Source organism: Astatotilapia calliptera, chromosome 19 (assembly GCF_900246225.1).
Source record: "Astatotilapia calliptera chromosome 19, fAstCal1.2, whole genome shotgun sequence".
Taxonomy (NCBI): Eukaryota; Metazoa; Chordata; class Actinopteri; order Cichliformes; family Cichlidae; genus Astatotilapia; species Astatotilapia calliptera.
In genome coordinates this window covers 6,416,741-6,429,379 of record NC_039320.1, presented here as the reverse complement: position 1 = coordinate 6,429,379, position 12,639 = coordinate 6,416,741, and the positions used below count along the sequence as shown (strand labels likewise).

General features: G+C 47.7%; 1 protein-coding gene across 3 annotated transcripts; it reads left to right on the top strand.

The window, feature by feature from the left end:
- The first annotated feature begins 2,871 nt into the window (after nucleotides 1-2,871).
- dglucy (D-glutamate cyclase) lies at nucleotides 2,872-11,286 on the top strand. 3 transcript variants are annotated; one of them, XM_026151177.1, is made up of 15 exons: nucleotides 2,872-3,093; nucleotides 4,127-4,212; nucleotides 5,227-5,380; nucleotides 5,952-6,038; nucleotides 6,334-6,487; nucleotides 6,920-7,070; nucleotides 7,442-7,564; nucleotides 7,639-7,860; nucleotides 8,359-8,476; nucleotides 8,664-8,806; nucleotides 8,921-9,020; nucleotides 9,540-9,688; nucleotides 9,804-9,923; nucleotides 10,045-10,205; nucleotides 10,389-11,286. In XM_026151177.1, the coding sequence occupies exons 2-15, from the start codon at nucleotides 4,137-4,139 to the stop codon at nucleotides 10,545-10,547; spliced, it is 1,917 nt and encodes a 638-aa protein (XP_026006962.1). In that variant the 5' UTR covers nucleotides 2,872-3,093; nucleotides 4,127-4,136; the 3' UTR covers nucleotides 10,548-11,286. The 3 variants fall into 3 exon arrangements, with proteins under 3 accessions (XP_026006962.1, XP_026006960.1, XP_026006961.1); XM_026151175.1 differs by lacking the exon at nucleotides 2,872-3,093 and adding an exon at nucleotides 4,413-4,554 and having other exon boundaries at nucleotides 4,146-4,212; XM_026151176.1 differs by lacking the exons at nucleotides 2,872-3,093; nucleotides 4,127-4,212 and adding exons at nucleotides 4,225-4,276; nucleotides 4,413-4,554.
- Nucleotides 11,287-12,639: the final 1,353 nt, after the last annotated feature.

The window sequence follows — 12,639 nt, the reverse complement described above, 5'->3', positions numbered from 1 at the left end:
TACAGTATTTATCCATTTTTCTGTGTGAGCGGCTGCAGAGCCACGAACAACCCCAGACAGCTCCACCCGCCTACGGACTCGTCACCATCTAACAGCAGGTCCGCGGACCCACAGCGGGTCACCAAACAGCATTTTTTAATCATTTTCACATTTTAGCAGCTGCTTTCACACAGAGCGCTGGAGAGTGGGAACACCGGATCTTCATTATAAAGACCGACCTGTCAACAGCTCATATCTCAATGTCTTCAATGTTCAGTTCATAAAATTACTAAATTTGTCTGAAGCTGTGATTAACTTCATGTTTTGGTATGAAGAATAGACTGATATATGAAATATTCCTTTATTGGGTGAGAAAATCAGACCATGTCATAACTGCTTTAAGTCATACAGAATAGATATCAGAGTCTTAAACAGGCTGACTTCTGCTAAATGGGTCAAACTGGGCAGAAAGTCTACAAACACATAACATCCTTATAGAATATGATGTAACACTATAGATCAACTTAGCTCAGAATATATAAAGCATATAAACAATTACAGCAACATGATGCAACAAACACAGCAGTGCTACTAATCCAAAATACTGGAACAAACATTTATTTTAGCTCCATTCTGCTGCTGATACATACTTTAGGTTTCTGAACATTAAACTTGTTGCTTCCTTTCATAGTGTGTAACTTGAAGGCCCCGAGTACTTTCTCCCACACTGAAAACACTGGAATGATCAAATTTTTTGAACATTACCTAATAAGACTGATTCAGGACAGACAATTAGTTATTTTAAACTTTCCTAGCAGTCCTTCACAAACAGGGAACAGTCTGTCTATGCTCTCCATCTGTCAGCTGCTGCTGGCTCTTCCTCCTCCTCTTCCTCACACACTGCTGAGTTTGTCCTGGTGGATCATCAGGGGTGCAAAGCCTCACAGATGATGTACAGCAGTGGGTCCCTCAGTCTGTCCTCACTCTGGACACTTGCAGTCGTCACACATGGAAATCAAATGTGTGATAAGCTGCAGGATTCAAACACAAGTGTAACTTTTAAACACATGTTCATACTTTTATTCCACAATCAGAGAGAAAGAAATAGAGAGAGAGTGCAGGACAGACAGACAGGTGACAGTCTCAGGTGTATACACTGCTACACAACAGCACCAGAGAAGGAGGATTTAGTGTTTGTGTCATTATGAGTGCTAAACAAGAAGAGTTCCCAGATGGTGCAGTGGACACATGTGTGACTCCTGTGATTAAAGCATCTTTCTTTCAGCTTAACGAGTGAACCGTCAGCTCGTTCAAACACACGTTAAAGTCCGTTTGGCTCGACACCACCGAACAGAGGCAGCAATATAACATAGCTAACATTAACAGTGCAGTGAATCCTGCTTGTGCCGTGATATTCAGGACTGCAAACCGAGCAGCATCACTGACTTTTAGCTTGTTGTGTTTGTGGATATATGACTGACTTTAATTATCCACAAAATCATCACATTCTCTGTAAGATTAAGGTCGACTATATATATAAGTAAAGGCTTTAAAACAAAGTTAATCCTGAAAGTACAAACATCGCTAATGTTGCATAACTTTGCCGACATGTGGCCAACAGTAATGTTTTAATGTTCTTCGTTATTAAACATTCGCACATAAATTAGTGACATCATATTCAGTACTTACTTTTGACAGTTCACTCTTCAGCCGCTCCCTTCTGTCGTATTTTGTGACAAAATTATCCACACCCACCGCCGCGCTATGAATTGTGGGATATATGGGACCACGAAGCGTGCACCGGATCACCAGTGTTGCCAACTTAGCGACTTTGTCGCTATATTTAGCGAGTTTTCAGACCCCTTAGCAACATTTTTTTCTAAAACGCGACTAGCGACAAATCTGGCGACTTTTTCTGGCGTTATTAGAGACTTATTTATGACGACTTTTTGACGTGAAAGCGCGTATCGCTCTTACTCTCAATAAGCAGCGGGTGCTGCCTTGGGCACCTCACCCGTGCCAAAGCGCTCACAGGCGGAGGATAGTCCTCCCCCAGCTGCTATCAGGGCAGGCAGGGCTCCCGCACTGACTGTAACGCAGTCAGTTCTTCTTTTACTGTTATGTTGTTTTGTGGACCACAAAGTTTAAAACTACTTATGAACACACACACACACACACACACAAAGTAACTCCACCAGAGTGCCTATTTCGGATCACGTTTGCCGGTCCAAGCCCGGATAAAGGAGCAGGGTTGGAATTATGACATTAAAAAAACAATAATTGCTAAAAGAAATTTAATTTGTAGTTCTAAATAAATTCTAGATGCATTTAATATTTCTCTGTCCAACCGAGTAGGTTACAATTACATTAGCATGACCAATTGTGCAAATTAGGCGATGACGTCATTTAGCGACTTCTAGCGACTTTTAGGACAGCCAATAGCGATTTTCCTTACTGAGGCGTTGGCAACACTGCGGACCACGCTTGATATTTGGGGAAATCGACGGCGCATTTGGAGTATGCATTTGAATTTTTCATTTTTTTTTTTTATTAACAATTGGAACAATACAGTCACAAACAATATAACACAATATAGTGCAAATGAACTCTCGTGGAGGATAAATAAAAAAAGAACACAGTCAATACAACAAAACTAACAGCAAGGATATGGGGGGAGGGGGCTAGACAAAAATTCACAGTATTAACGGGGAAGAATTAAAAAAGAGCACAGGTTGATACACAATAGAGGTAATGATCAAAATAGTAGCAAATGGGAAATGTCATCATAGATTGTGGCAAATCTGCTTGACTTCAGTTTTTTAAATGCATTTGAAATACACTTCGAATTGGGACAGCCGTCGCGTGGCGGTGACGTAATCGCACTTAAAATGCGTACTTCAAGCGTGCAGACCCTGAATTGGGACAACAGGGACACAGCCAACGTCCTTGAAATCCGGGAAACTGAGGACGCAGAGGCACTGGAGTAACCTTCGTCGCCTCGCTGTGACGTAATGGGCCCTCGAAGGCTGCAGCCCCGGACTTAGCTATTAGCAGCTGTTAGCCTGTGGAGCTGTCATCACCGACCCCGACACTCCGCGGATAAACCGTCACACCGTGAGTTTAATCACACTGTCGGAGGGACTTTAGGACCGTTAGCTTAACGGTCAGCTTTGCTCCCTCCGAGCGGAGATTTTCATATTAAAATAGAAGTTTCTATGTTTAATGTAGTGTACAGTGGGAGAAACTCGTCCAGCTGACTTCTTCAGTCTCAGCTGACTGCAGGTTTCCAACCTTATATAGACAGATCAAAGATCACTGTCATAGCCGATCAATGATCAATCACAGTTTGCATATCATTGATCATAAACTGACCTCACAGCCCGTTGTGAGTCAGGGGTGCTAGTGTCAGCCATTGAGCACAAGTTCTGTTTATAAAGTCGAAACCTGATGATGACGAAATGTTTCTCCCACTGAAAGCGTGCAGCCTTCCTGGACCCTGACCCTAGCCCTGACCCCTTCCTGGACCCTGACCCTTTTTCAATCTTAATTGAAGATTTTAATATGTGGGTATTGACTTTTCAGGTTTAGTTTTTCCTTGTAAGATAATTCTTCATAATTAAACAAGAGGAATAATAGTGTGATGTCTTGTATTCATCATGAAGGTATAATTTGATATATAATAGTTTTGATTTTGTGCAAAGTATCGGATCAGTGTAGCCTGAACTTTACTGTCAGGTGGTCTCTGAGCCACTTCCTGTTTGCAGTGGTGATAGACGGGTGGCGTCATCTCTGCAAAGAGGTGAGTGCAGGCAGGGAGGAGAGGAGAAGGAGAGCAGTATGAGTGCCGGAGGAGGTTTAAAGGTGGCAGTGAGACCTGCTGTGATGGTTGGAGATGAGCGGGAGCGAGCAGAGCGGGTTACCCTGATGAATCCTCACCTGGCAGGTGTTCGATCCCTGCTCTCAGCTTCATCTACACCAATGTTCTGCTGTCCTGACAGTTTAGGAAGTTTCACATAAATAAGCGTCTGAATCTAAGTACACAAAGTGTTACCACAGATTATATTTCATTGGCTGTTCACCAGCGAATTAACCAATCAGACAGCTCGCCTATTCCTCAGGTTACTCATGACATTTTTTTAACGTTTAGGTGAAGAAGCATGCTGTCTGCAGTGAGAGCTGCTCGGTGCGCCGTCAGATACCTCAGGGGTATCCGTACCTCTGCCATGGACACAGGTGATACACGCACACACACAAAAGAAAACACTGATGGAGGACAGCAGTGAGGGAAGGAAAAAGAGTGAGTGGGGTTTAAAGTCTGGAGTGTTTCAAAGATTAACTTCATCGACTGCTGCCCGCTCAAACATTAACTGTGGTGAAGCAGATAAGAGCAGCTCATTGTTCTCTCGGGCCTTTCCCCTCCTGCTCCGTGACAGGTAAACAGGAAGCAGCTCACTGACATGCTTGTGTGTGAGATGATGAAGTCGGAACATTTAAATAATCTGAGTCCTGCTAATCTGAGGCAGTTAATCCGGCAGAAAGACCCCAGAATAAAGACCACAACAGGATTAGCCAACGGTAAGAGATCATCTGAACTGGACAGGCTTAGGACAGACTCGGGACAGCTTAGAGGTGAAATTTCTGCTGATTTGTTGGTTTAGTAAAGGAGCTGCTTTAGCGAATTAGCGTCCAGTAAGAACGTTAGCTTGTTCTAACAGTAAACATGTATACTCTCGAGTCATCCTCAGCTAGTATCCATGAGTGTTGTGGACGTGTCTCCCAGAGTGTCTGGGGGGTGTATGGGGTATCAGGTCAGGTGCATGCTGGACTCAGCCAGGCGGTGGAGGGTTTGGGGTCCTTGGGATGTGGTCCTTCTGGCTTCGCTGACTGGCAGCCTCCAGCTTCCTCTGGGCTGCTTTTCAGCCGAGGGTGAAGCAGCAGGAATGAGAAACAGCTGCTCCGAGTCTGAAAAAGGGTGGAGTGCTTGCTCCGGGTTGGCGAGGATTTTCTGCCTCCAACACGTCATGTTGACGAGTTTGAGCAGATTGATTGACAGGTTGGTGTGGAGGCTGGAGCTGGTGCGGTGCAGCGAGGGTGGAGGTGTCGACGTATTGGTTCCTGCCCTCAGCGGGAACCGGTGACCACGAGCTCTGGAAATGCCTGAAAAGGATGATGTCATCCCGCAGAGCTGCCCGGACGGTCAGGGCTTCTTGGTTTTTCTCTGTTGTAACGTGTGTGTGTGTGTTTCAGGATACCAGCAGGCTAATGTGGTCGTCCTGCCAAACCAGCTCGCCGATGACTTCCATGCCTTCTGTCGCAGTAACCCCGCCCCCCTGCCGCTCCTTTATCGCAGCCAGTCGGGAGAGACTTCCTGTCCGCCTCTGGCTCAGCACGCTGACATCAGGTAGGGCTTCCTGTCCTCTCAGATGTGCTGCAGAAGGTTTACGTTTGGTTCTGTGAGCCGATGATTTTAAATCACAGACGTTTCCTGAGTCCATTCACATCGTTCTCCATGCAGCACAAAGCTCCTGCGGACTCTCAGTAACCTTTGGAGCGCTCACCTGTGAGGCGAGAGCAGAGTTTACTCAGATAACAAGCACATCACATTATAAAATCTGCTCATTTTGAATTTGATTCAGAAAAGCTGGAACAAACAAGAAGGTGTTTGATCCTGATGTGATGAAATGATTGAACTTCTTTTCTGCAAACTGAGAGGAGCGAGCAGGAAGAGACAGACGCCAGACCAGACAGACGGTTTGGTGGATGTTTGTTTCGGACGCCCCTCAGCCTGAGAGGACGGTGGCCGGGCCGGCAGGTGCTGTGACACCATGGGTGCATCGACCAGAAGCCTGAGGGCTCACAGAGTTCTTATTTTTCTGCCCTATACCCGTCTGACTCCAACGAAGGGCGGAGCTTTCCGACTGTGTCTGTTTTATTTTTCCTGATCGAGTGTTTCCTGGTTGTGTTTCCTGTAGGACGGACATCTCGCAGTACTGTGTGTATGAGGATGGTCGGCTGGTGAAAACCGTCTCCAGCCTGCAGACGTACAGTGACGCACACAGGTAATGTTGAACATGAGTTGGGGTAATCATTGAGCCTCAGCCGTGACTGCGTCCTGGTAATAACTTACTGTTGAAATGGGCTCTGGTTAAAGCATAGCGACGTCTCCGGCAGGATCTGTCCTGAAATCTAAACGTGCTTTCAGCTTGTATCCCAGGAATTACTCTACACCAGCTCCTCCGTGCTGCTTTCACTGAAAACTCGACATTAAAGCACAAACACAAGCTGCTGCTTCCTGCCTCACCTGTTGTTTCCTGTAGCATAACAGTCAGTGATCAGCCTCCCTCTGCCTCGCAGGTCTCCACCCGGGCAGCAGGCGGAGCGTCCCGGGTCGTGGTCGGACATGGTGTGTTTCTATCTGGGCTGCAGCTTTGGCTTTGAGGGCCGACTGAAAGAAGCCGGAGTCCCCGTCAGGAACGTGGAGCAGGGCAGGAACGTCAGCATGTACAGGGTACGCTGGGCCGCGCTGGGTCGCTGACAGTGTGCTGTGCAGCTCCGGCTGAAGCACTGTGGGTGGAGTGACAGGATCAGTCAGTCGAGCAGATGTTTTGGTTGGATCATCATCAGTGATTTTATGACCAGTCGTGTTTTCTCAGTATTCATTTATGCTCTCAGGTCCAGTCGACTTCCTGAATTATTTCACGTTCACTGTGACACACTCGTGAAGTGTCCGAGGGGTAGAAGTGAAGTGGGAGTAGTCACGCCCACCAGCAGCGCTTGTGTCATTCTGTCGCTAAACACGAGCTCGGAAATTCTCAATGAATTCTGATGAAACTCTGCAGGAGCGTAGAGCGGGGTCATGTGACAGTGCACATTTGGGATCACGCTTCTCCACCAGCTCATCTGTGTGTGTGTGTGTGTGTGTGTGTGTGTGTGTGTGCAGACTGCAGTTCCCTGTGTTCCTGCAGGAGCGTTCAGCTGCCCTCTGGTGGTCACGATGCGTCCCGTCCCAGCTGCTCTGTTGGATGCAGCAGTGAAGGTCACTCATCTCAACCCACTGGCACATGGAGCTCCTGTACACATAGGAGATCCAGGTACACACACACACACACACACACACACTCACCTGCAGCTCCTCTAACAGCCAGCAGAGGCAGCAGTGAGTCAGTCTCCATGTTAAAACCTTACAGCAGAGAAAACATGTTTACAGGATGATACACAAACTGTTTGGCCTCTGAGGTCTCTTCAGAACAACAGTTTAGGCTGCATTATTAGGGGCATGGCCTCTGTGACTGACAGGTGGATGGTGACACAGGTGGCTGTTGCTGCTAGCTGCCTGCTAGCTTCACCTCAGCTAATCTGAACAAACCTCAGATGATGAGGCTTCAAAATGTGGTGTCAAGATGACTGTGGCCATCTTTTATATACAGTGTGTCTGTGTGTGTGTCTGTGTGTGTGTCTGTAGCTCTCCTCGGCATCCAGGACCTGTCCAGGCCGGATTATGGTGATGCGGTGGAGCTGCAGCCTGGTGATGTCACAGTCTTTTGGGCGTGTGGTGTGACCGCGATTGAGGCGATCCTCAGCAGCAGTGAGCACTCTGATTGGCTGATACTGTGCTTACATCACAGCCTGCAGAGGACCTGAACAGTTTGTCTCTTTCAGAGCCTCCGTTGGCCTTCAGCCACTCGCCCGGCTGCATGTTCCTCACCGACATTCCTGACTCACCTACTTCCACCATAACTCCGCCCACTGAGGCCAAACCCCATCCTGAGCTGACCCCCCTGTGCTTCCAGGTGTCCCAGAATCCCTTGCTGTACAGCCTGGTCTCTCAGGGGACGGCGGCGAAGATCAGACAGCTGGAGGTGATGATCGGAGAAGATCCAGGTAGAAGGCCCAGGATGCTTTTTTTTTAGGAGCAAATAACTGAGCTGATGATGGAGCAGGTAGAGCCTGATGAAGCTCCTCAGGTGTTTCAGCCGAGTCCACGACTAAAGTTTATTCTACAGAAAAACAAACAGGCCATAAAAAACCAGCTGTGGATTCTTTAAAGTCCTCACAGTCTGCCAGTTACACCAGTGCATGGCGTCCACGCCGCGCGCACAGACACGTGAAGCTCCTTTACTGTCATACGGGTGGTGCTGCTTTTTATTATTGTGCATCACAGAGGCTACTACACCTGCAGCGTGTTTAATGAAGGGACAGTTTTTGGGGTTTTTCTGCCAGTTTACCTGCAGACTGAACTTTAGTTGTCCTTTCACCTGCAGCCAGAGCTCCTCAGGAGTTTCATGTGGTCGTCCTCCTACCTGCCCGTCTGAGCAGCACCTGTCGGGTCGCCACTTCCTGTTCTTCTTTGTTTGAACGTTTGTGTCTGTGCGTCTGCAGGTGAGCGAGGGATCAGAGCTTTATTCGTTCAGGATGAACTCTTGCGCTCCTGTCTGGCTCTATCCCATTCCTCCTCTGTTGCCATAACAACGGGCTTCCCAACACACTACATGCACAGGTACAAACACACACACACAGCTTCCTGGTTCTGTGTGACCAGGAAGTTCAACATCGGATTATATCAGACTGTAAACAAATGATGGCGGTGGCGTCAGAAGCTGCCTCCATCATTTGTTTGCAGTCTGTGATGGGGGAGAGGTCACGAGTAACGCAGGTGATTCTCAGCGTTTGCGTCTCCTCTTCAGCCCTCCCGATGAAACCGACGGCCCACCAGGAGCAATTGCCATGGCAACCATGCTGCTGTCTCTGGGGAAACAGGTGACCATGGTGACGGATCGCCGGGCGCTGGAGATGAACCGCACCATCATCGATGAAGCAGTGAGGACGGGTGAGAGTTTTAAATCTGCTCTGGGATGAATTTAATTTAGAAATGTTCAGAATGAGAAAATAAAATGTGACTTTCAAAATAAAGTGCAAGAAACTGCTGTGATGTCACCCTCAGGAGTCCTGAAGGATGCTATCCCATTGGTCACATTTGAAGACGGTGGTCCAGACGCTGCGCGGCACTTCCTGTGTCACCATGGAGACCCTAACAAGCCCAGGTGAGCTGGCGTGTGAGGCACCTTCATGGATGGGCTGGATTTGTTGGTCCAGCTGAGCTGTGCATGATTGGAAAAAGTCCAGTTTACTAGTCGCAGTCAGAGATCAGCAGCTCTCCATCACAGACCTGCTCCACCCTCTGCAGCGAGTCCAAACACACGTGAGGACTGTCATGTGACGAGTCACCTGACTTCAAACCCCGTGAGCCCATAAAATAACGACATGCGGTGTGTGCAGCAGGAGTGCTGCTGTGACCAAAGCAAAAGGACACGTGTAACATTACGATGATGTCATCATAATGCAGAAAACCTCAAAAACAAATAAAAAGCATCTCTGAGTGTTCAGCTGAACAGAGAAAGAAGAATCTGCAGGTTTGTGAATCATCAGACCACACGTGAGCTCAAACAACAGGAAACGTGCACAGACTGTTCTTTAACTTTCTCATGCATACAGCCCCCTGTTATTCACACCTGCACAGGTACAGCTGCAGGTTCTAATGTGACACTGATGCTCGTTACCAGATTCGACCACCTGGTGGCGATAGAGCGCAGCGGACGCGCCGCAGATGGGAACTACTACAACATGAGAGCAGTGAACATCAAACATCTGGTGGATCCCGTGGACGACCTGTTCATCGCTGCCAAGCACATACCTGGAATCGGCACCACAGGCGGGAACCCTCCCACCATCTGATCATTACACTCTGTGATAAATCCAGCAGCCAATCACGACTCAGCCTTACAGGAGACTGAACGATTTGTGTGTCTGTGTGTGCGTGTGTGCAGGAATCGGTGATGGTGGGAACGAGCTGGGGATGGGGAAGGTGAAGGAGAAGGTGCAGAGCCTGATGCCCAAAGGCGGTCTGATCGCCTGTGAGGTTCCTGCAGACCACGCCGTCACCGCAGGTACGGCCTCTGCGAACACAGCAGCTGTTGCAGCATCATGCTGCTCACTAGAGTGAGCTGCAGGTCAGTTTGAACTAACCCTGTGCTCCATCTTCTCTGACCTCCTCCCGTGCTCCTGCAGGCGTGTCTAACTGGGGAGGCTACGCTGTGGCCTGCGGGCTCTACCTGCTCCACACCTGCCCAGCACACCTGCGCTACCTGAGGAAGGGGCTGGGACTGGAACCTGTGACCTCCACGGAGCAGCTGCAGGACTGGACCACTAACCTGCCGTCTGTGGAAAAGGTAACACACAAATGCTTAATAACTCATTAACAAGCACCAAATGTGCCCCCGCAGCCTGATCTAGAGCCTCTGTGCCTGTAAATACTCACAGCAGGAAGCTAACGTGAAGCTAACGTGACTTGATTAAATAGACTGTAGTTAATGCTGGCGGACGATCTCATCTCCCTCTCTCCCTAAATCCAGGAGGAGTCCTTCCTCTCCACTCTGGTCCGGTTTGGGATCCGAAGCGGGAAAACTGGTCACCTGGCCATGGAGGTGGATGGCCTGACCTTTCACCCCACCCACTCTGACATGATCACCAGACTGCTGGAAGCGACACGAGGAGGGCGCGGCACGTTTTAATCAGAACTCTTTATTATTCCCTGATGTGATCCCAATCCTGATGCAGGGAAACACAGAGGAAGGAGGAGAGGAGTGTGAGGGTGCTTAGCTGCTGCCTGGTAACCGCTCAGCCTGCCTTTAAATGCTCACAAAGCAGAGTGACCCCCGCGAGATGCATCGCTGCTTGTACCGTGTGAGCAGATGTACAGATTTTATTGCAGCACTCATCATCGTTGATGAGGATGATGAGGGAACATGTTTGGGTCGAGGCTGTGAAAGGCTCCGCCCATGCCCCACAAATCAGTTTGTTCTGGAAGCGCCTCAGGCCACGTTAACCGTTTGTGCTCCTGCAGCTGGAAGGACGTCCACCTCGAGGTGCAGAGCTGAGGGAAGCAGCTGAAATGTGTCTCGACTGTCAGTCAAAGAGGCCACGCCCCCATTAATGCAACCTTTAAACCTTAATAATGATAATAATAATAATGAGTTAATACAAGTTAACCTGGTGTTACGAGGGAGAAAATTGTCTCTAGAGACCAAACAGTTTGTGCATCAGGCTGCGAGCAGGTTTCATTTTACCTGGGAGTCTATGGGACCGACTCACTGCTGCCTCTGCTGGATGCTGGGGGAACTGCAGGGTAAAATCGTCCTCTCTCTGTGTTTGTTTGTCAGTAAATGAACTGAAGAGGATTTATATGTTTTGTAGAAATGAGATATGAATAAAAGAATCTGCTCAAACCTGGCATTAAACAGCTTTCTTTTACCTTTTTTGATTCTTTCTTGGATGATTTGCAGATTTTCCTCCGTAGGTTGGAGTTTGTCCAAACTTGCAGGAGCTCCATCAGCCTTAAAAACACTGAGTCAGTCTTTTCTGGCTGTTATTAACATGCTAAACTGGAAACAGAGCGACGCTGAGATGTTACTCTTACTCTCTGATACTCGATGAAGAGATTTAATTTGAATTCAAAGTAAGAAAAGCATTTTTCTGGGACTCTCCTCAGCTCTTTCTGGGACAGTGGCGCGGCTGCCCCTCTGTTGGTCTTCCTTGGTCTCTTGTGTTCTGGGGGCCTCTGGATGTCTGGAGTTTTGATCTCCTCCATACCTGCTTCATACCCTGGAGGACGGGGCTGTGGCTCCCCACACTCCCTAGCAGATCATTACATGGAGAAACCTTTGGAATACAAGCATGCTGATCCACACCGGTATGCACACAGGTGTACACACGGGTATTCACAGACGCGGACTACAGCTTTCTTGGCTGCTGCCTCAAAGCACATTGTGCGCTGTCTATCTTGCGTGCTGCACAATATCGTTTATTATTTAGTATCTACTGATATCTACTGCTAGCTAGTTTATTGTGATGGTGCCGTTTTTTTTATTATGTTGCTCTTTGTTGTTTGCTTTCTCTTGTTTTTTTTCTCCATACAGGTGACCCAGGTGTTGTTGTTTTTTTTGTTTGTTTGTTTTTTTTTCTTTCTTCCCCCCCTTCTCACCGTCTCTTGTCCCCTTTGGTTTTCTTTCTCTCCCTCTCTTTCTTTCATTCTTTCTCCCTGTCCTATCCCCCAGTCATGTCTGTCCCGTTTGTAGCAACTGTAAATAAAATAAATTCATAATTATAATAAAGGTCAATCAAATGGACCAATATGGCAAGGCCATGATGATCCACTTGGTAAAAGAAAAAGAAAAAAAAAAAAAAGAAAAGCATTTTTGTTTGATGTTCTGCTTATCCAACGGAGGGACATGTATGACGCCCCAGAGAGCAGACATGCTGACATCTACATACCTGCTGTTTGTGAGGGGCAGCCAATCAGAAGGTTTTCTCAAAGGGGGTGGAGATGGGCGGAGCAGCCTGTTGTCTGTGTCAGCACTGTCGTGTAATGATCCAAACACCGTCACACCTCTATCCTACAGCTTCACGACTGAGCCGTGCTGCAGGTACACTCAGGACTAAACGTGACAGAATAGCACAGACCTTTATCAAACAGTTACTGCCTGTTTACCTCAGCGCACTGTAAGCAAAGCACTAATAAATGTGCATGAAAACAGTTTATTCAAAATAAAATCATTTGTTTTTCGCTATTTGTTTTACTTTTCCAAATATAAAAACTACATATCA

Coding starts and splice junctions, on each gene's coding strand:
- dglucy (XM_026151175.1), top strand. CDS start 4,437: ATGCTTGTGTGTGAGATGATGAAGTCGGAACATTTAAATAATCTGAGT. Junction 5,381..5,951: donor GCTCAGCACGCTGACATCAG/GTAGGGCTTCCT, acceptor TGTTTCCTGTAG/GACGGACATCTCGCAGTACT. Junction 9,021..9,539: donor GGAGACCCTAACAAGCCCAG/GTGAGCTGGCGT, acceptor GCTCGTTACCAG/ATTCGACCACCTGGTGGCGA.